This window comes from Molothrus aeneus, chromosome 23, assembly GCF_037042795.1.
Source record: "Molothrus aeneus isolate 106 chromosome 23, BPBGC_Maene_1.0, whole genome shotgun sequence".
Classification (NCBI taxonomy): Eukaryota; Metazoa; Chordata; class Aves; order Passeriformes; family Icteridae; genus Molothrus; species Molothrus aeneus.
This window is the reverse complement of record NC_089668.1, coordinates 1,872,651-1,895,122: the sequence shown is the minus strand read 5'-3', so window position 1 is coordinate 1,895,122 and position 22,472 is coordinate 1,872,651. Positions and strand designations below refer to the sequence as shown.

The 22,472-nt window shown below is 42.6% G+C and overlaps 1 protein-coding gene across 1 annotated transcript; it reads right to left on the bottom strand.

The window, feature by feature from the left end:
* Positions 1 to 1,590: 1,590 nt before the first annotated feature.
* On the bottom strand, positions 1,591 to 22,380 carry KPNA6 (karyopherin subunit alpha 6). Its single transcript, XM_066564676.1, has 14 exons — positions 22,331 to 22,380; positions 12,881 to 12,990; positions 11,499 to 11,594; positions 10,537 to 10,636; positions 10,163 to 10,257; positions 8,493 to 8,624; positions 8,232 to 8,320; positions 6,856 to 6,955; positions 5,914 to 6,077; positions 5,209 to 5,287; positions 4,993 to 5,118; positions 4,357 to 4,484; positions 3,389 to 3,567; positions 1,591 to 1,799 (listed from the first exon to the last, which is right to left on the bottom strand). The coding sequence occupies exons 1-14, from the start codon at positions 22,332 to 22,334 to the stop codon at positions 1,615 to 1,617; spliced, it is 1,587 nt and encodes a 528-aa protein (XP_066420773.1). The 5' UTR covers positions 22,335 to 22,380; the 3' UTR covers positions 1,591 to 1,614.
* Positions 22,381 to 22,472: the final 92 nt, after the last annotated feature.

Below are 22,472 nucleotides of genomic sequence, written 5' to 3'. Positions count from 1 at the left end.
GACAACAATTCCCGCCCTGCTCCTCTGGAAGAAAAAGGAGATGAGGAGGAAGGAGGGGGAAGAAGGGAAGGGAGTGGAGGAGGAGGGAAAAGCGTGGCCTACAACTCCCAGCATGCCCTGTGCGTGCCCACCCCCGAGACCACAACTCCCAGCATGGCCCGCGCGCCCCCGCCGTTACCGGGCACCGGGAACCCCTCCCAAGGTCACCGATCACCCCCGGTACCCCCAGCACAGCACAGCCGGACACCTGCACTGGTGCAGTTTATTCGTTCCACAACAAGGGACACCCCAGAACCGGGGTTTGCTCCTCTGCTTTGACCGAAATCGTGGCAAAGTGGCCCAAAAAGCGCCGCGGGGGCTCGGGGAGCTCCGTGAGCACCGCGGGAGGAGCGGCGGGGCAGCCCCGAGCCCGGGGGTTTGCAGGTGTGCCTGCCTCACAGTGCTCATGTACAGCAATCACAGAAATTTCATATAGTTTTCTCTGTGGCCCAATTAGACAAATATCTCCCTATCTATAATATAAAAAATACAGAGATTTGTTGGTTTTGGAAGTAAAATGTGCATTTATCTGACTGTGAGCAGGAGGTAAACCTGAAAACCTGGTGCTGCTGGAGCTCCCATCACCGCTGGCAGGTGGAGCCAAATCTTCCTCCACCCCAAACCACCCCAAGGCAGGAAAAACCCAGAATTCAGCCCATGTTTCTCATGGCAAATAAAGTATTTCAAGTAAAGATGAAGGTGGGTTTCAGCATTTCAGAGCTCTCAGATCAGTCAGTACAATGCAAACCAAACCTGTGCAACAGCAGCTGTGCTTCCTGCTCCAAAAAAATCCACCCCAGTTCCCATCTTTGGGCTCTTGTTGCTTTTTGCTTTTGCTTTTTTTTTTTTTTTGTTTTGTTTTGTTTTTAATCCTTGGAAATACCACTAGCAGTTCTTCAAAAAAAAAAAAAAAAACACAAACCAAAAAAACCAAAACAAAAACAAAAAACAAAACAAAAATCTAGACAAAGGGAAGCAGCAGAAAAAAATTAACTTCCCAGCAGTGAGAGAACTTCTCATTTTTTCTGTCCATTTTCAGTATTTTTCATCAGGGAACTGGTCCTAGCTTCACCAGGACTGTCCACCTGAAGGAGGAAGGCCAGGGCTAAATTTTTGCTCTTGGCATATTAAAGAGTCTTTAATAAAGAGTAACATGTGCAAAAAAAAAAAAAGAAAAAAAAAGACAAAAAAGAAAAAAAAAAGAAAATTTAAATAGATCAAGCCAGGTTTTGCAGAATTACTATGGCCAGAACAGCTCCCTCCTCTCTGTGTCCTCACCCAACGAGGTAAAAACTGCACTGGGGAGACACCACCACAAAGAAGAAGCCACCAAGAGGTGTCACCTGTCACCTCAGTGTCCTTCCTGCCTCCAAAGCCAAGGTGAGCAGCACCCAAAGGAACCAGGAGCAGAAATTCCCCTTCTCTCCAGGAGCTCTTGGTATTTGCAGAGTTTTCCTAAACAGGTGCAGTGGGTGTCCAAACCTTCCCAGCCAGGACCAGCAGCTGCTCTCCCAAACTTTCCAGAGAGTTTGTGGTGGGTTTTTTGGGGGGTTTTGTTGAGTTTTTCCCCCAGGATTATAGCTGGAAGCCTTCCATGGGAGCCTCAGCTTGCTGGAAGATGTATTGCTGCTGGTTCTCGTCCACCTGCGGAGCCACCGCTGCGTCCTCCTCCACCCCAAAGTAGTGCTCGATCAAATCAAAGGCTTTCTGGTAGATCTCCTGGTTCTCGTGGCTCTGGAGGAATTCTATCTTATCCAAACCTTTGGAAGAAAAAGAAGTGGAATGGGATGAAAGGCAGAAATTCACTCTCTGTCCTCTAAAGAATTCTGTGAGCAGAACAAATCCACAGAGCCAAACCTGGCCCTATGGTATTTTATGGAAAATCTTTTTTGCTGAGATCTTTTTCTCCTGAGAAGCCTCAGAAATTAAATGTAAACAATAATTATTTGCTGCTGTGGAATGCAAAAGGTGCATCTTTGATTGGTCTCATGTAGTTGTTTCTAATTAATGGCCAATCACAGCCCAGCTGGCTTGGACTCTCTGATCAGTCACAAGATTTTATTATAATTTCATTCCATTCCTTTCCTTCTAATGAAATCCTCACTTCTATTCTTTTAGTGTAGTTTAAATATATCATTTTCCCTTAATATATTATATTTATATATATATAAATACATATAGTATATATTTAGTAAGTATAATATTCCATATATAATATATTAATAAATAACATAAAATCATATATTTATATATAGATATATAATTTTTATAAATACTTATATATAGTTATATAAATATATAAATATTTATTTATACATAAATATATTTATATAAAATATATAATTTATATATATTATTTCTTAATATATATTATATATAATATAGAATTATTATTTATAAATTTCATAAACATCTATTTCTATATAAATATATTTATCTATTATTTATTAAGATAAATTATATATAATATTACATATAATTATTATTTATAAATTTTTATATTTATTTATATAAAAATATATTTCTATGTAAAGATATAATTTATATATATTATTTCCTAAGTTATTATATAGATAGAATATTATATTTATAATAAAATAATAAATCAGCCTTCTGAAACATGGAGTCAAGAGTCTCATCTCTTCCCTCATCCTGGGACCCCTGTGAGCACAACCACACAAACCCAGCTGTGCCAAAGCTCTGGATCTCAGGTTTAGCCCATCCAGATGTGCTCCCAGCTGCAGGATGGTCCCAAATTCCAGTGGGATTAGAGATGAGGGATTTGGTAGCTACAGGAGCAGGTCCCAGGAGCCTCCAGCTGCCCCAGCTGAGTGCAGTGAGCACAGCAAACATCCATGCACACTGCACCCTCAGGAATTCCAGGAATTGTCCTTCCAGGGAGAATCAGGACACTCAGAGTAATGAGAGGGCAAAGCAGCCACTGCCGGCCCACAGGGAGCTTCAGACCAAAATAGGAACTTGTTCCTCCTCGAAGCATCCAGAGCAGGACCAATAAAAAAATAAATCCATCAGCACCAAATTAAGTCACTCCAGGGAAAAGCAAAGTCTCCCTGGGTTTAAAGCGTAAATCTGGGTAGATTCAGAGCAATTTTAGAGCCAGAACTGTCACTTTTTCCTTAGCTCAGCTCATTTCTGGTTCATATTCCCACCTGGTGCAAGCCACGATTTCCAGCTTGGACTCCAGGTCAGAGTTTTTACTTCCAAGTATTTTCTCATCACCCACTAAATGAGTTTGAGAAGATTTTGGAACAAATATTGGCTACTTTGGAATACAAAAAACCCTTGGACAGAGCAGAAAAGCACCTGCAGTGCCCAAGGCCCCACGTACCATAGGCCTCCTCAATCAGGCTGCAGTAGGGGTTGATCCCAGTCCCACTCTGGTTGGCTTCCTGCTCTCCCAGCCTCAGGATGTTCTCCAGCCCGTTCAGTGCCACCAGGACAATCTTGGAGTCCATGACAGTCAGCAGGTCACACAGGGGCTTGATACAACCCAAATTCACCAGGTACCTGCAGGGAGAGAGCAGCACCAGCATCACTGCCTGCTCCATGGGAAAGCAAAGGAGATGAGTCCAACTAAAATCCAGAAATTTACCTTAAAATACACATTTACTGCTCTGCAAGGTTAATTTCGATCCATTTATTTGCATTGCATGCAACCCTATTTTCTGAATTTTTGTTTTTTTTAAGGAAAGGAGCCACTTCTGAAATCCAGGTGCTGCTCAATTAACTCCACACTGGAATTTTATCTGTCATTAAATTCGGACATTTAGCCTCACCTAACGCCTTCTGAAATCCAGGTGCTGCTCAAATTAAGTCAAGTCCACACTGGAATTTAATCTGTCAATAAATTTGGACATTTAGCCTCAACTACCCAAAGCCTCAACCACCTCAACTACCCTACACACTGCCACTTCTGAAATCCAGGTGCTGCTCAAATTAAGCCCACACTGGAATTTTATCTGTCATTAAATTTGGATATTTAGCCTCAACTACCCAAAGCCTCAACCACCTCAACTACCCTATACACTGCCACTTCTGAAATCCAGGTGCTGCTCATTTAAGTCCACACTGGAATTTTATCTGTCAATAAATTTGGACATTTAGCCTCAACTACCCAAAGAAGGATGGAAGAAATTTGGGATTAAATTATCCCCATCCAGAAGGAAATCAATCACAAATTACACCCCAGCTCTGCCTGGCTCAGTTACTCTCTGGAATCCCTCCAAATTCCTCCTTTGCCTGGCAATTCCCCTGCAGGCAAAGCTCCCAGGAGCTGAGGCAGAGGCTCAGGAATACCTGATCTGCTCGGGGGTCCCTCCTGAGGTGGCGTTGGTGATGGCCCAGGCCGCCTCTTTCCTGGTGCGGAATTCTGCCTTCTGCAGGATCTCGATCAGCACCGGGAAAATGTTGGCATCAATCACTGCCTGGGAAGAGAGGGCAGGAGAGGCCTTGGCATTGGCAGCACTTCCCAAAAGGCTTCCTGAAAGAAACCTTCATTTCCATGGCCCCCACGTGAAGAACATCCCCAGCTGAAGGGTTTATTCCTCAGCCAAATCCCATGAAAAGCAGATATTCCACAACCAGCACCCTGGAATTGCAGCAACACTGGAGGAATTCTGAGATCTCTGCTCTGCTTGTGGAGGTCAGGAAAAGATTAATTAAACCTCAAGGAGCTCCAGCTCTTCCAAGGGATTGAGGATGGACAAATAGGGGCTGTATCTCCTCTAATTCCCATGATCCAGGCTGTGAGGTTCACTCCATGTGCTGCTGCCATTCCCTAATTTTCATCCCCATTTTTTAGCTCATTTGGCTGCAGAATAAGAGAAATGAACCAATCCAGCCTCTGAGGGTCAGGAGAAGGAAAAAGCTGCAAATCCTTAATGCTGAGCTTGGAATGTGGGATCACTGCAGGCAGGCTGGAGAAGACTGTACCTGGATTTGTGCTCTGTTCCCTGCTGTGATGTTGGATATGGTCCAGCACGCCTCTTTCCTGATGGATTCCTTGGGACTGCTCAATAAATGGAGGAGGCAAGGCAGGGCTGAGCAGTTTAGGATCACCTTTGGGGGGAAAAGGAAGCACAGGTGAGATCACCAGTAGCAGGCACTGCATTCCCTGCAGGGAATTCCTCTCCTCCCCTCCCCTCTCACCTGGGTCTGGATGTCATCCCCTGTCACGATGTTGCCAACTGCTCTCAGAGCTGGAGAGGCCACTTTGTAATCGTTGTGCCTGCAGGAAAAGTGGGCAGAGACAAACCCAGCTCCATCAGATCACTGGGATATTCACCATGTTCCCTCCCCAGGATCCCATCTGCAGGATTTCCTTAGGATCCCGTCCCCTGCCACACAGGACACGGCATAAAGCCACTGAAAACAAAGCTGCAGCTCAGTTGGAGCCTTTGCATCCCGACTCCATCCCCTTCTCCACAGAGGTTTTGGAGAAACAAAGCCAAGCTGATTTCTCCTAGCCACTGGTTTTGATGTGCCTCGTAACCAGGCTTCCATCTGAAGTTTGAGAGCACACAACACTCTGCAATCATTAAGGAAATCTGGGAAAGGAGAAAGTTCTTCCCAGTTGTCTGGGCAGTTGGCCCACACTCAAAAATTGGCTGAATTCAGAAATTTATAGGGATAATATTTGTTTTATCAATGAATTTGTAATTTTTGAGGCAGATGTTGAGACCAACACAGGTATCTTTTCACAGTGTAGAGTAGAACTGGAAAATCTCCAGCTCAGGAAGCCAAGCCAGCAAATCCCAGCTGTGAACCTGCTCCAGACCCTCCTGGGGTGCCTGGATCCCGTGTGCAGGGGGCGTTTGGTGGGATTTAGATGGATTTAGATGGGTTGTCACTCACATTAAGAGCTCCACCAGCCTTCTGCACACCCCAGAGTCCACCACAGCCTGGATCTTCTCGTTGGGACCATCGGACAGGTAGGACAGAGCCCAGCACGCGTCTGCCAGCAGGTCAGAGTCACTGTTGAACAACAATCGGGACAACACTGGCAGGCAGGGGGACACCTGCAACAACAGCCACCACCCAGGGTTAGTCAGCAGGCCAGAAGCTCCACAGCTGCAGGAAAACACCCCCTGCTCCTGCTCTCTGCTCAGGTCAAGCCCTGCATGGCCACAGATCCCTTCTTGCACAGCTCCAAAGGCACCTCAAGCTTGGTTGCTACACTTAAATTACACTGAGGAGTTACACTGAGCTTCAGGGGCTCCTTCTGCTCCATTTCTGACTCTCAATGTTCACCTCAATCATTTCTAAGTGGGTTTATATTTACACTCAATTCAGATTTCACCCCTCACCAAAGGCTCCTCAGCTTTGATATGTGAGGTTTCACTTAAATCAGCATGTTTGCACTTTTTTTTAAAAACATTTTTGTGTTGCCAAAGGAGGATGAGATAGCTGAAAAGGCAGCAGGACCTTTAGTTAGGTTCCCTGAACAGGGAAAGGGAAGGTATCACAGCTCACAGCTGTAATATCACAGCTCAGGAATTCTGGTTTTTATCATTTCCAGGTCTCAGAGTAGTTGTTGATCATAACTGAAGTTTCAAAATTCTAAAGTTCAGAAGAAAATGGTTTAGAGAAACTTTCTAGGGAAGCCTGGGCCTGTCCCTCATTTGAGGGGTGCAGCAGAAATGTTGGGAAAAATGAAACATGCAGAAAAAAACCTCAGCAGGAAGGAAAAACCTCATCCTGTGCCCTCCTCGAGTTCAACAGCCCAAAATAACCCAGGCAAAGCTCTTAAGTGGTGTCTCCCCATCTCCTGGCTGCCATCAGGGCATTTCTTCTCACCTTATCAAATTCAGGAGGAGGACTCTTCCCTCTGCACAGGTTTGACAAGGCCCAGACAGCGTTTCGTGTCATTGTCAGCCTGGTGGACGTGGTGAGGAGCCTGAAGAGAGAATCAGCAGGGATTATTGTCCTTGGTGTGGAAGAGAAGGAACCAAAAGAATTAAAACTAAAAATATTTAGCTCCAGTTCAGCCCAGGAGAACGCTCCCAGTTATCACCAGAAACCAAGTGACACAAACTGCTCAGCCTGAGCTCAGAGTCCTGTGGGGTGAGGAGCCAGTCTGACACTAGGAGCAGCAAAATCAGATTTGTGGGACAAAACCTCACTTTTCCAGGGTGGAGAGAGGATTAATTCTTGAGCAACAAGAGCCCAGGCCTGACAGAACTCTATCACCACTGAGGGAGGTGGTGTGAGAGACCTGATCCTGCTCCAACCCCAAAAATCCACAGAGAGCAGGAGCTGAGGGACACCCTGTGACTCCACAAGGAGCAGCACCCTAGAGCAGCATGAAGGAGTTTTATCCACAAAAATCTCACTCCTCTGAGGCAGAGGTTTGATTCTGAGGGATCCCACAGTGACAGGGAATCTGTGAGGAACGTTATCCACAAAATCCCACTCAGAACCAGAGGTTTGATTCCCAGGGACTCTCTAAGGAATGCTCTCCACAAAATCCCACTCAGAACCAGAGGTTTGATTCCCAGGGACTCTGTAGGGAATGCTCTCCACAAAATCCCACTCAGAACCAGAGGTTTGATTCCCAGGGAATCTCTAAGGAATGTTCTCCACAAAATCCCACTCAGAACCAGAGGTTTGATACCCAGGGACTCTCTAGGGAATGTTCTCTACAAAATCCCACTCCCCTGAGGCAGAGCTTTGATTCCCAGGGATCCCACACTAACAGGGAATCTGTAAGGAATGTTACCCACAAAATCTCACTCAAAACCAGAGTTTTGATTCCCAGGGACTCTGTAGGGAACGTTCTCCACACAATCCCACTCCTCTGAGGCAGAGGTTTGATTCTGAGGGATCCCACAGTGACAGGGAATCTGTGAGGAATGTTATCCACAAAATCCCACTGAGAACCAGACTTTTGATTCCCAGGGACTCTGCAGGGAATGTTCTCCACACAATCTCACTCCCCTGAGGCAGAGCTTTGATTCCCAGGGATCCCACAGTGACAGGGAATCTGTGAGGAACTTTATCCACAAAATCCCACTCAGAACCAGAGGTTTGATTCCCAGGGACTCTGTAGGGAATGTTTTCTCCACAAAATCCCACTCCCCTGAGGCAGGTTTCATCCCCAGACAATCCGTGGCCCAGCTCCAACCCTGCCCCCTGGTACAGTGGCACTCCCAGAGCTGCTCATGGCTACTCACATTAACAAGGGAGGGAGAATGGCACAGTTCAGGACATAATCTCTGCACACAGAGCTGTCTCCAGCAATGTTCCCCAACGCCCAGACAGCCTGAAAGGAAACAGCAACAGCTTCAGCATTCATTTTCTGACAGGGAGAACACAGGCACTGTGCTGAAAAAGCGATTTTCCTGCAACTCCAGGCAGCTGGGATCACTCCATTTGAACACTGCATTTTGAATATGTGGTTCTCCCCAAAATCCCAAAGTGAGGAGGGATCTTACCTGCTCCTGAACATCCTCAAAGTCAGAGTTTAGGAGCTCTATAAAGATGGGAACTGCCCCAGCCTCGATGACTATTTTGGTTTGTTGGGAGGTGCCCGAGGCGATGTTCGTCAGGGCCCAGGCAGCCTCAAACTGAAAGGAGGGATAAAGGGAATAAAATCAGCCTGAGCCAGCAAAATAAAGGAATAAAACCAGCCTGGTCCAGAAAAAGAAAGGAATGAAATCAGTGTGATTCAGAAAAATAAAGGAATAAAACCAGCCTGATCCAGCAAAAGAAAGGAATGAAATCAGTGTGATTCAGAAAAATAAAGGAATAAAATCAGCCTGAGCCAGCAAAAGAAAGAAATGAAATCAGTGTGATTCAGAAAAATAAAGGAATAAAATCAGCCTGAGCCAGAAAAAGAAAGAAATGAAATCAGTGTGATTCAGAAAAATAAAGGAATAAAACCAGCCTGATCCAGAAAAAGAAAGGAATGAAATCAGTGTGATTCAGAAAAATAAAGGAATAAAACCAGCCTGATCCAGAAAAAGAAAGGAATGAAATCAGTGTGATTCAGAAAAATAAAGGAATAAAATCAGCCTGAGCCAGCAAAATAAAGGAATAAAACCAGTGTGATTCAGAAAAATAAAGAAATAAAATCAGCCTGGAATAAAACTAGCCTGATCCAGCAAAACAAAGGAATAAAATCAGCCTGATCCAGCAAAAGAAAGGTATAAAACCAGCTTGATTTAGAAAAATAAAGGGGTAAAATCAGCTTGATCCAGAAAAATAAAGGAATAAAATCAGTGTGATTCAGAAAAATAAAGGAATAAAATTAGCCTGATCCTGAAAAATAAAGGAATAAAACCATCCTGATTCAGCAGAATAAAGGAATGAAATCAGCCTGATTCAGCAAAGCAGCTCTCATGACATTCTGGCTACAACTCCTACAAAGGTTTTGGGAGAGAAAGGAGGAGAATGTCTCAGCACTCAAAGGATTTTATTTTCTTGAGCAATAAAAGAGCTACAAAGGATGAGCAAGAGATGGCACCACCACCTCATTTCTCTTCCACAACCATTTCCCAGTGCAGGAACACACAAAATAGAAAATTTTCTATATTTCATCCAACACCCCAAAGATGCTGTGAGTTCAAGGGAAGCTGAGCAGAAATTCCCTGATTTTGGTTTAAAACCAGATTTCCATCCAGCTCTCCTGGAAATGAATTCCCTTTGGTCCATGGGGCCAGAGGGCAGGGAGAAAGAGGAAAGCAGTCATAAAAATTGGATGAAATTCCATGTATGGGAGTCTCTTTAACCCCTCCAAAGAAACCAGGATTGTTTTCCCTCACACATTTTCCTCCTGCAGCTTCATCCCATGGCTCCACCAGCTCCCAGAAGAAATATCAGCTACAGGAAGGCCAAACTCTTTTCTGCTGCAGCTGAATTAGGTGATTTTTGACAGAATTAAATTATTTTTTTGCCAGAATTAATTTTTTTTTTCCCAATAATTTAATTCAGAGCAATTTACAATTTAATTTTTTTTTTTGCCTGAGCATTACAGACTAGTTTTGCCTTCTCCCATAGATCACATTTTTAGGGTTCAAAATTTCATTTTCCCCTCACAGCACCTGTGGGTTCACAGGATAAACAGCTCCACACCCCGAAGAATTGATAACAGAATTTCCTTTACCTGTAATGTGCAATTTTCACTTCTTTTCAGGAATTCCACGAACCTCTCCACCACTCCCTGAGTGTTTATCACCTCATCTATTGGAGGATTTGGCTCTGAAACAGCAAGGCAGTGTCAGGGAGTGAACAGGTCTCCTGCAGGGGACTAACAAGCCTGAAGAGTTAATTAAATTATCTCAAATTGGGCTGAACTCATCAGGGCAGCTTGGCAGAATTATTTTCTGTACCAATCACAACTGGCAATGATCAGTGATACAAAAAATGATCACATTTCTCAATTATGGATGTTTTTTTTCTCCCCAACCTGCAAAGCTTTGTGTACAAATCCCTGTAAAAGTCTCTGTTGGATGCTGGGCAGGGATGAGTTATTTTTACCTTTGGAGAGTAATTTCCTGAATTTTTGAGTGGTTGCTAGCTGGAGGTCAGGGTCATCTGAGAACAGCATTTCCACCATCTCTCCTGTGATCAACCCCTCCTGAAAAGAGGCAGAGGAAACAGGAACGGTTTCATTTCAGACTGGGATTATTCCAGGCACCACAGACATCACATCCAACAATTTGGGCTTAGCCAGAAATCCAAAGATTCAAACCTGGGGATCCCAGCACAGCAGAAATCCCCCAGTTCACATTTGCAGTGCTGGGGGGAATGGGATAAAAGGGGAGGAGAGGGGATAAAATGGAATAAAAGGACACTGGAAGAGGATTTTGAGGATTTTGCAGCTGGGAATAACCCTTGATAAATCAGAGTGAGCTGTGGGATGAGGATTTCCTGGCATGGGCTGAGCTATGCAAGGCTCATGGCTCTATTGGTGTCCCTCTGGATCCCTCAGGAATGAATTTTCCCCTCAGGAACAGGATTTTCCCCTCAGGAATAGGATTTTCCCCTCAGGAATAGTATTTCCCCCTCAGGAATAGGATTTTCCCCTCAGGAATAGGATTTCCCCCTCAGGAATAGTATTTCCCCCTCAGGAATAGGATTTCCCCCTCAGGAATAAATCTCCTCTTTGCATTTTAGCCAAGGGTTTGTGGCTGTCCCAGCTGCCTGCACCAACTTACACAAACATTGTTGACAGTAAAGGAATAAAACCATTGGATTTTGGCAGTTCCATGGAAGCACAGAATCCCAGGATGGTTTGGGTTGGAAGGAGCTTAAAAATCATCCAAGTTCCTGTCCAAGGGCAGGGACATCTTGCACTACCCCAGGGTGCTCCAGCCCCATCCAATCTGGGATAATTCCAGGGATGGGGCAGCCACAGCTTGTCTGGGAATCTCTGCAGGGCCCCAAAACATGACATTAAATTAAATCTAATTAATGAAATCTGTCTGAAGGCACCTTACCCCACACGTTGTGGAAGTGACATAGGAATCCACCAGGAGAGTGTCAAACATGGAGTCATCCTCACTGATCAGCTCCACATTCCTTCTCTTGAAGAGCTGGTGGGGAGCAGAACACAGGGATTGTTATTAGAAAATAACCATGAACAGGCTCCACAACTCGATTTTCTTGTTCCTCAACCAAGATCCCTCCTGGACTGAAGCAACCTGAATAAAAAGGGGTCATTAATGTCAGCTCTGCACTCTCAGGGACAGTCTGGCACACAAACTAAGGGTTAATTCTTGCTCTCAGATATTCAAATGTCCAAATCACTGAGCCACAAGGGAAGGCAAGTGCAGAATTTGACCAAAATCCGGAAAAATGGGCAAAAAAGTAGCTTGGATAAGGTGCTAATTAAGGAAATATTTAGTTCCAGACATATCACTTGGGAATCACCTCGTGCTTCCAAAAAAGAAATGCACCCAGGGTTGAGGCCATGCTTTCACTTGCTCTTCCTGTTTCTCCAGGAAATAATCCTATTTACTAATTATATCTAAAAAAAAAACCAAAACCCACCTTTAAAATCAAAGATCTGTGGGGGAAAAAAAAACCAAAACCAAAAAATCCCAAACCAAGCAAAAAACAACTCGAGTAGCCCAAGAACAAAAGGCTTGGGAAGCTCTCCATGTGAGCTGGGCCCAGAGAAAAGAAAGGGAAAAAAGCAAGAGCTCAGTTAGAATAGAAAACATGACTGCAAACAAATGTTAATGAACAGAACCTTGAAGATTGCAGCAGTCTGGGCTGTGCTGAGGCTGACACAACCTGGTACAGGTGAGTTCCCTACAAGATCCCAGTCAGAACAGGAAAAATAAAGACTGCAAACAAACTTTAATTGACAGAAAATTGAAGATTGCAGCACTCTGGGCTGACCCAGCCTGCTCAGGTGGGTGAGTTACTTGCTGTAAGGTCTCAGAACAGAAAAAAATAAAGACTGCAAACAAACTTTAATGCACAGAACCTTGAAGACTGCAGCACTCTGGGCTGACCCAGCCTCTCCAGGTGAGTTACCTGCTGCAAGATCTCAGTCAGAACAGAAAAAATAAAGACTGCAAACAAAGTTTAATGCACAGATCCTTGAAAATTGCAGCAGTTAGGACTGACACAACCTGGTACAGGTGAGTTACCTGCAAGATCTCAGAACATAAAAAATAAAGACTGCAAACAAAGTTTAATGCACAGAACCTTGAAGGCTGCAGCAGTTAAGGCTGACCCAGCCTCTCCAGGTGAGTTACCTGCAAGATCTCAGTCAGAACAGAAAAAATAAAGATTGCAGACAAATTTTAATGCCCAGATCCTTGGAGGTTCCGCCAGTCCGGGCTGTGTGAGGCTGAGCTGAGTGATTTACCTGCTGCTCCCGTTTCTGCTTCCTCAGCTGAATCCCCTCCTCCTCCCTCCTCCTGCGCATCTCCTCGGGGTTCAGGGCTTTGTTCTTGTAGCTCTTCATTCGATAGTTTTCTGTGAAAACAGGAGGGATTCTGCAATTCTGCCCCAGGGCTCCTGCACTGCCTCTGTGTGTCCTTCCCATGGGATAACCAGATGGAATACCTTTATTTACTCCTCGGTTTTCAGCAGCAATTCCTATTTCCCTGCCAGCAGCACAGCATTTTTCCCAGATATTTATTCCCAGGGAGCAAGGAATGGAGTTTATAACACCAGAGCAGAGCTGCAGTGAGGCACAGGCCCTGTGTCCCACCAGGTGTGCAGGACCTGACCCACTTCTGAAACATGCAGCAATTCCAACCCGATTCCTACACAATTTCCCTCCCGGTTTGTGTTTGCCCCCACTTCTGAAAAATGCAGCAATTCCAACCCGATTCCTACACAATTTCCCTCCCAGTTTGTGTTTGCCCCCACTTCTGAAACATGCAGCAATTCCAACCCGATTCCTACACAATTTCCCTCCCGGTTTGTTTTTGCTCCCTCCCTGCCAGGGAAGGGACACTCCAACGTCTGGCACAGCTGAAGGCAGCCAGGGCCAAGCTGTAACTGAGGACGGCAGCCCCTGACTGCCCCAGCAGGGCAGGAATTCCCCAAACTCTCTCATTTCTGACATTATTTGCACATTTGTGCCTTCCTCAGGACAAACCTCAGAGGCTCAACTAGCCCTGGACCGAGTCACTCCTTCAGAACTCATTTGAAAAGCAGTATTTTTGTGGGTTTTTTTTTTTCCCAGCTGCAGGGAGGAAGTTTGCAGTTTTATCTCCTCCTCATTTCGTGGCTCACAGAAAGTTTCAGTCTCACTTATCAACAACCTCCAGCCACTCTGGAGCCCTTCCAAGATCAACTGCAGAAGTGTCAGAACCAAAAGTCCACAGCCAACCCAAGAAAAAACATCTACTAAATACAAATATCCAGCTTTTCATTACTAAGGAGAGAGAAAACAACTGGAAAAAATTAATATTTTAACGGGAGAGGAAACAAAATACTTTCAGTTCTGTGATTTCCCAAAACCAGCTAAAAAGACACTGAAAAAAGAGAGAAATCTACAGACTTTAGGGGTTTATATCTGACCATACAACAGCCAGGTGTCAATTTTCATTCAGAAAATCTACTGAAGCAGCACTGTTAGGTTTTTATTTGTATTTCCACCCCGTTGTGCCTCACGCAGCCACAGGGGAGAGCCGGAATCGACAGCTTAATTCTCCAAACAAATTAAGGATTTCATCCTCCTTTTGGAAAGCAAAGCCTCCAGTTAAAAGGTGGTTTGGAGGAGGAGGAGGAGGAGGAGGAAGGAGAAGCGAGGACGCCCAGGAGTGCCATGAATAGCCCAGGGACTCAGGACAGCTCAGCTGCTCCAGCCCGGCTGGGCCAGACCCAGGGACACTCAGCACCTCCTCCTTTAAGGGATTTTATTTTCTGTCCCAGAGCACCCATAATTCTCACCCTGCAGGGAAACCCCAAAGAGAATTCTTCAGGGCTGCTGTAACAAAATTCCCTGGTTTTTATCCCACAGTTTAGCCCTGCAGATGATTCCCATTGATTTTTGGGGTTTTTTTTGTTTTTTTTTTTCCTCCCAGCCCATCATCTTTTGGCAGGAGAATGCTGATTTGGGACATTCCAGCCCATTTCCATGGCAACTTTAGGGTTTTATAGGGTGGGAGAAATGCAGGATCAGGAGCTCCCAGGGAGCTCTGGGCTGCAGCAGGACCAAAGCCACGGAATGAAACACAGCAGGAAAAATTCTGTGTTTGGAATATTTCAGTACCAAATACTCAGTTCATTTAAACTCCAATTCCATCTGTGGGAATATCCCCAAACCCATTAATCAGGATCTGGGAGCACTGGGCTCTCAGGAATAGGGAATACATACATATATATTTATTATATATAAATATATAAACCCATATATATTCATATATAAATATATTTTTATATTCATATTTATATATTTATATGCATTTATTATACACAAATATAAAAATTATATTTATAGTATTTATATTTGTGTTGTTTATATTTTATATTTTATAATTTATAATTAAAATTTTATTTATATATTATATTTAAATTATTATAAATAAATAAATAGATAAATAGATAAATAGATAAATAAATAAATAAATAAATAAATAAATATAAAAACTGCTGCTCCTAAGGAAGAGATTCCAGTCACAGATTTTCACTTTATTCTGGAGAGATTTGCTTTTACAAAAGAAGTGCCAGTGGGCACTGAACTCAGAGATTTCACTCAAGAAAACAACAGATCTTCCAAGATTTAATTAAATTTAAAAAGTTCTGATCCAAAAGCTTGGACAAAACATCGCTTCTGCTTTGGGAATCCCACAGTTCCCCAAGCTGTGCCTTTTGTGGCTCCCTGGATTAGTGCACTTCATTCATAGCTCCAGCAAAAAAATAATAATAAAAAAAAATTAAATTTAAAAATTAATAAATTAATGAAAGAAATAAAATATAAATAAATGAATACATTTAATAATAAATTAAATTTTAGTAATAAATAAATTAAATAATAATTAAATAAATTTTAAAATAAATACATTAAATAAAAATAAATTTAGAATAAATTTTAAAATAAATTAATAGATAATAAAATAAATTTTATAAATAAATTAATTAAAATTTTAAAATTAATTAATTAAATAAAAAATAATAAATACATTTTAAAAATAAATTAAATAAATAAAAAATTAAAATAAATTAAAATTTAAAATTAATTAATTAATAGATTTAAAATAATTTTTTTAAAAAATCAGTATTTGCAGAAACTTAAGGATGAAACTGAACTTTCCCAATCTCCTGTGCAAATGAAACTCCCTCAGGAGCTGGAAGGAATTTGGCCCCTCTTGCTTTCACTGAGGGTAAAAAATTCCTGCAGCTGTCAAAGCATTACAATTCCAAGCTGCCCCACTCATAAACTGGAGGGTGAGAAGGTATTTCCCACTTGAAATAAAGGAAAAATGAGGTGAAATTTTGACTTGGAAGGCTCAGCAGGGCCCTGAAATCCCTGTAAACGCAGCACAAAGTACAACAAGAAACCGGATTTCCAGAATTGTTACTCCAACAGCTTCTGGATGCTCCTGAGGGGGGAAATCCAAGTCTGATTCTTTTTAAATTTTTTTTCAGGACAAGAAAAATTTGCTTTCAACCTTTTCTTCACTGCTGCTGAGGCCCTGGGAGCTGTCACTGCAGGCTTGTCCTCACTGAGGGTAAAAATTTTCAAAATTCCTGCAGCTGTCAAAGCATTACAATTCCAAGCTGCCCCATCCATAAACTGGAGGGTGAGAAGGTATTTCCCACTTGAAAGAAAGGAAAAATGAGGTGAAATTTTGACTTGGAAGGCTCAGCAGGGCCCTGAAATCCCTGTAAATGCAGCACAAAGTACAGCAGGAAACCGGAATTCCAGAATTGTTACTCCAACAGCTTCTGGATGCTCCTGGGTGGGGAATTTTTTATTTTTGTTTTTTCCAAGACAAGAAAAATTGGATTTGAACCTTTCCTTCGGGTGCTGAAGGCCTGGAGCTGAGTCACTGCAGGATTCTGTGCTGCTGAGTCAGGGCCAGGGCACGGCCAGGCCTGACCGGGCTCTCCTGGAGCCAAAATGTCCCTTCCCAGGGGGGAGATTCCAGGAATATTCCAAATATTCCACGGGGAACCTTCCCAAGGTGGCTCTGAGCACTCAGCAGCTGCTCCCTGCTCTGGGAATTATGCAAGTGGAAATAAATACACTTGAGGAACTCCAGCAGCACCCATTAGTGCCCCATGGGGACGCTCCCAGGTGACCTCCAAAGGACCTTTCCACTCAAATTTCCCCTTGGAATGGGATAAAGTTGGTGATTTACAATTTAAACTCCTGGACAAATTCATTTTAAATTTATTTTATTTTATTTAAATTATATTAAATGAATAAATAAATTTATTATTTTTATTTAAATTTTATTTATTTAAAATTTATTTTATTTTATTTAAATTATATTAAATGAATAAATAAATTTATTATTTTTATTTAAATTTTATTTATTTAAAATTTATTTTATTTTATTTAAATTATATTAAATGAATAAATAAATTTATTATTTTCATTTAAATTTTATTTATTTAAAATTTAAAATAAAATAAAATTTATTTATTTTATTTATTTTATTAAAATAAACTTTAAAATAAATTTGAAAGTTTCAAATTTTAAAGTATTTATAGTCCTGGACAAATTTATTTTCAACTTATTTTAAGCTTTAAATTAAAATAAAATAAAATTTATTTATTTAATTTATTTATTTGATTAAAATAAAATAAACTTTAAAATAAATTTGAAAGTTTAAAATTTTAAACGATTTAAAGTCCTGGACAAATTTATTTTCAACTTATTTTAAGCTTTAAATTAAAATAAAATAAAATTTATTTATTTAATTTTATTAAAATAATATAATTTTTTAAATTTTAAACTTTAAAATTTATTTTAAACTTTATTTTAAACTATTTAAAGTCCTAGAGAAATTTATTTTCAACTTATTTTAAGCTTTAAAATAAAATTTATTTATTTATTTAATTTATTAATTTTATTAAAATAATATAATTTTTTAAATTTTAAACTTTAAAATTTATTTTAAACTTTATTTTAAACTTTACTTTAAAATAAAGTAAAATAAATTAAAATATATTTATTTCTTTAATTTATTTTACTTTATTAAAATAAACTTTAAAATCAATTTTAAAATTTTAAACTATTTAAATTCCTGGACAAATTTAGACAAATTGCAGTAAAATAAATGGAGTGAACTGCTGAGTTTCACCTCATTCCTCATCTATTTCCAATTCCCTGAAATCCCAGAGGATCCTCCCATCATTAACAACTCCAGAGGACTCTTCTAGAAAGAAAAATGTGTCCAGGACAACTTTATTAAGTGAATTGAAACCCTACAAAAAAAAGACTAAATCATCTGGACTACTTAAATCCAAATCAAATGAGTAACTCCATAAAAATAGCTGAATTCATGTGTAAAAGAACAGCTCTGAGCTGCTGGCAGAAATCACTCAAAATCACTTTTTTTAAAACTGTCAGTGATAGTTTTGCAGTGAATTAATAGAAAAAAAATAAAAGGAAAAAATTTCACTTTGTTTGCTCAGAAGACACAACAAACGAAGCTCAACAGGAGAACAGCTACCCAAGAAAAATCCTGTCAAATAACCCCAACTACCCCATTTACTACTTAAATCCAAATCAAATAACTACATAAATATTATTGAATGTGAATAACTACATAAGCAGTTATTAGTAGAAAAAAAAAAATAAAGGAAAAAAATTCACTTTGTTTGCTCAGAAGACACAACAAATGAAGCTAAACAGAACAGCTACACACAAAAAATAAATAAAAATTCCTGTCCAATAAGCCCTGGCAGGCAGGGATGTGATATCAGCCTGGAATGTGCAGCGCTCACAGGGGGAAGGGACAGGCAGAAAATTCTCTTTGGGGAAAGTTCAGTGGCAGGCAGAGTCTGCTGCTCGTGTGCCAGGGCTAAAACAAAACCAGGAATCTTTTTGGAATGTCCCCGAGCTGCTGGAAAAAGGAACCCAGCAACTGCTCAGTCCATCCCAACACCTGAGGGTTTTCAGTTCTCTTCACTCTGGTTCGTGCCCCAGGGTTAAAACAAGATCAGGAATCCCTTTGGAATGTCCCTGCCCTGCTAACCCAGCACTCCTCAGTCCAGTTCTCAAAGATTCCTACCCCAATTGGATTTTTTCATCCCAAAATTTAAGGGTTTTAAGCTCTCTTCAAGCTGGTTCGTTGCTCAGGGTTAAAACAAAATTATTAGGATATATTATTATATATATATATAGCTAATAGATATTATTATATTAGGATATGTTATTAAAAGGATCCTGACAAGCAAGATCATTTTAAATGATCATTTCAAAATGATCACAGGAACCCTTTTGGAATGTCCCTGCCCTGCTGCTGGAAAAAGGAACCCAGCAACTCCTCAGTCCAGTTCTCAAAGATTCCTACTCCTGAATATTTTTTCATCCCAAAATTTGAGGGCTTTAAGTTCTCTTCAAGCTGGTTCATGTCCCAGGGTTAAAACAAAATTAGGAATCTTTCTGGAATGTCCCTGCCCTGCTGGAAAAGGAACCCAGCACTGCTCAGTCCAATTCTCAAAGCTTCCTACTCCTGATTTATCTTTTCTTGAGGGCTTTAAGTTCTCTTCAAGCTGGTTTGTTGCTCAGGGTTAAAACAAGATTATCAGGATATATTATTATATATATATATCTAATATATATTATTATATTAGGATATGTTATTAAAAGGATCCTGACAAGCAAGATCATTTTAAATGATCATTTCAAAATGATCACAGGAACCCTTTTGGAATGTCCCTGCCCTGCTGCTGGAAAAAGGAACCCAGCAACTCCTCAGGCCAGTTCTCAAAGATTCCTACTCCTGATTTATCTTTTCATCCCAAAATTTGAGGGCTTTAAATTCTCTTCACTCTGGTTCGTGTCCTAGGGTTAAAGCAAGATTATTAGGATATATTATTGTATATATCTAATATATATTATTAAGTTAGGATATTATTATAAGGATCCTGGTGAGATCCTGACAAGCAAGATCATTTTAAATGATCACAGGAATCCTTTTGGAATGTCCCTGCCCTGCTGCTGGAAAAGGAACCCAGCACTCCTCAGTCCAGTTCTCAATGTTTCCTACTCCTGATTTATCTTTTCATCCCAAAATTTGAGGGCTTTAAGTTCTCTCCAAGCTGGTTTGTATCCCACGTTTACAATAAGATTAGGAATATTTTTGGAATATCCCTGCCCTGCTGAAAAAAGAACTCAGTAACTCCTCAGTCCAGTTCTCAAAGCTTCCTACTCCTGATTTAATCTTTTCATCCCAAAATTTGAGGGCTTTAAGTTCTCTCCAAGCTGGTTCGTGTCCCAGGGTTAAAACAAAATTAGGAATCTTTTTGGAATATCCCTGCCCTGCTGGAAAAGGAACCCAGCAACTCCTCAGTCCAGTTCTCAAAGCTTCCTACTCCTGATTTAATCTTTTCATCCCCAAATTTGAGGGTTTCAAGTTCTCTCCAAGCTGGTTTGTCCATCCAGATTTCCCTCAAAAATGGACAGATCAAGCACAGGTGTGAGCTGAGAACAGTCCCTAAAACAGGGAACAACTTCATCCACTCAAACTCGAGCCAGCAGAGCTCCAGATTAAAACCAACCAGAGATAATTACAGAGAAATACGAAATTCCAGGAAATCCATCCCTTCCAACATGTGCTCTGCCTCAGCAACAAGCAGGAGTGTGTGATTTGCTGAGCAGATTTACCTGGAGCTCAGCAGGACTGAAAGCCTGAAGGAATCAGGACTTTCACTCTCGCAGGATTTTAATGATCAAACTCTCCCCCTTGACAAAGTTCATGTTTGCTCTGCTGAACTAAAGCAAACAGAGCAGAGCAGCCAATTAACTGTTAAATTCATCAGCCACGGGGGTTTTATTGAGAATTGAGCATTAACGCTGCTCCATGGGTTAAACAGCACTAAAAAAGGCATTTAAAGGGCTCATTTGCATGGCAAACAAGGAATGAACTGATGACAATTTCCAGCAATATCATTAACTTAAAATAATGAAAAAAAAAAACAGCCTTAGCTTGTTTAAAAAAAATAATAAAGTTACATGAGGATAATTAAAACAAGGGGGAGATTCAACTCTTATGGGGTGGGGAAGCTCCTGTGCACAAAGTTCTCAGCTCCACACAAAACATAAAACCGAAATTCTCAGCTCCACATAAAACTGCCCCAAGAATTTCCAGATATTCCCAGCAGGCCCCAGGACATTCTTCTCCTCAGAGCTGCCACTCCAGGTTTTACATCTGAATTTTTCCAAGCTGTTCAGGGCAGCAGCCACACACAGACCTGGTCACTGACTTCTCCTAGAGCACCACAGGAGGGTTTGGAGGGGGAAGAAAAGTTCCTGGTGAGATCCTGACAAGCAAGATCATTTTAAATGATCATTTTAAAATGATTACAGAGCATTTGTGAAGCTTCCCTGGTTTGGAAGGAGCTGAAAACTCATCCAGTGCCACCCCTGCCATGGGCAAGGACATTTTCCACTGTCCCAGGCTGCTCCAACCTGGCCTGGGATAATTCCAGCCACAGCTTCTCTGGGAAATCCATCCCAGCCCCTCACAGAGAAAAATTTCTTCCCAATATCCAATCTAACCTTGCCACTTTAAAGCCATTAAGCTTCTGAAGGAGCTCTGGTTGAAAGACAACATTGCAGGTGGAAAATGGAAACATTTTAATCTTTATTTCCAGTAGAGCCTCACAGGAATCTTAAAAAAATAAAAATAAATAAAATAAAATCCACCATTCCTCCCTGAGCTGGGACCTCCCACATCAGGCACATCAAAACTAAAAGCTGCTGGAATTAAAACACTTTTTTTGAAGAGGAAACAGAGCAGGGATTTATTTGCAGGGGACAGAGACCTGCCTGTAACAGATGCCATTGCTCCCTAGCAGTGTGGTGTCACCCACGGTGGCACAGGGACACCCACGGTGGCACTGAGGGCTCAGGACGGATTTTAATAAAAATCCCAACACCCAGAGCCCCTCTGGGTTACCAGAACCCAGGAGAGGTTTGTGGGGTTCTGCCCTGAGCCCCGAGCTCTGGGGGAGCTCAGAACTGAACTCCAGCACTGGGGGAGAATTTAAACAGGGCAGGGATCTGACAGCCAGGTGAGACCCCAAATACCCCAAAGTGAAACAGTGACACCCCAAAACCGGGCTCTTACAGCTCTCACACCCCAAAGCTGGACACTGGAGCCCTGGTACCCCCAAACCCGGGGTATCGCACCCTAAACATCCCCAAACCCGGCGTATTCCACCCTGGCATGCCCAAACTCGAGTTCTTACAGCCCTGGCACCCCCAAACCCGGCGTATCCCACTCCGGTACCCCCAAACCCGGGGTATCTCACCCTGGCACCCCCAAACCCGGGGTATCCCACCCTGAACACCCCCCGCAGCTCCCGCCCCACCCGGAGCTCCCCAAAGGCGCTGTCGGCGCTGCCCAAAGCGGTCACAACCCCCGGGCCACCCTCACCGAGAGCCCCAAAGACCCCCCCGCCCCCAGGAGAGGCCCCGGGATGACTCAGCGGCCGCGCCGGCTCCGCCACTTTCAGCCCCGGCAGCGCCCGGGACGCCGGTGAAAGGCGAGGGCGGCGGCAGCGCGGTGCGGAACGGGCTGTGCGCGCTGCCCGGCCTCGGGACGGCTTCTCCGGCTGCACCCCACGCCCTCGGCCGTGCCCGGAGCTCCCCCGGGCCGCGCCCGCCCCTTAGGGCCCTCACCCATCGCGGCGGCTGCGGCGGCGGCTCCGGTGGTGGCGGCGGCGGCCAAAATATGGCGGCGGCGGGCGGGGCGCGGGCCGGACGGCGGCCGCGCGGGGCCAAACCTGTGCGCGCGGAGAGCGGCGGGGGCGGTGCTAGGGCG

What these genes read in the sequence shown, in the direction of transcription:
- KPNA6 (XM_066564676.1), bottom strand. An exon ending in GTGAAAATTGCACATTACAG is followed by an intron (nt 8,625 to 10,162) that starts GTAAAGGAAATT and finishes CCCTCCTTTCAG; the next exon opens with TTTGAGGCTGCCTGGGCCCT. An exon ending in GGGACCCCCGAGCAGATCAG is followed by an intron (nt 3,568 to 4,356) that starts GTATTCCTGAGC and finishes CTCTCCCTGCAG; the next exon opens with GTACCTGGTGAATTTGGGTT.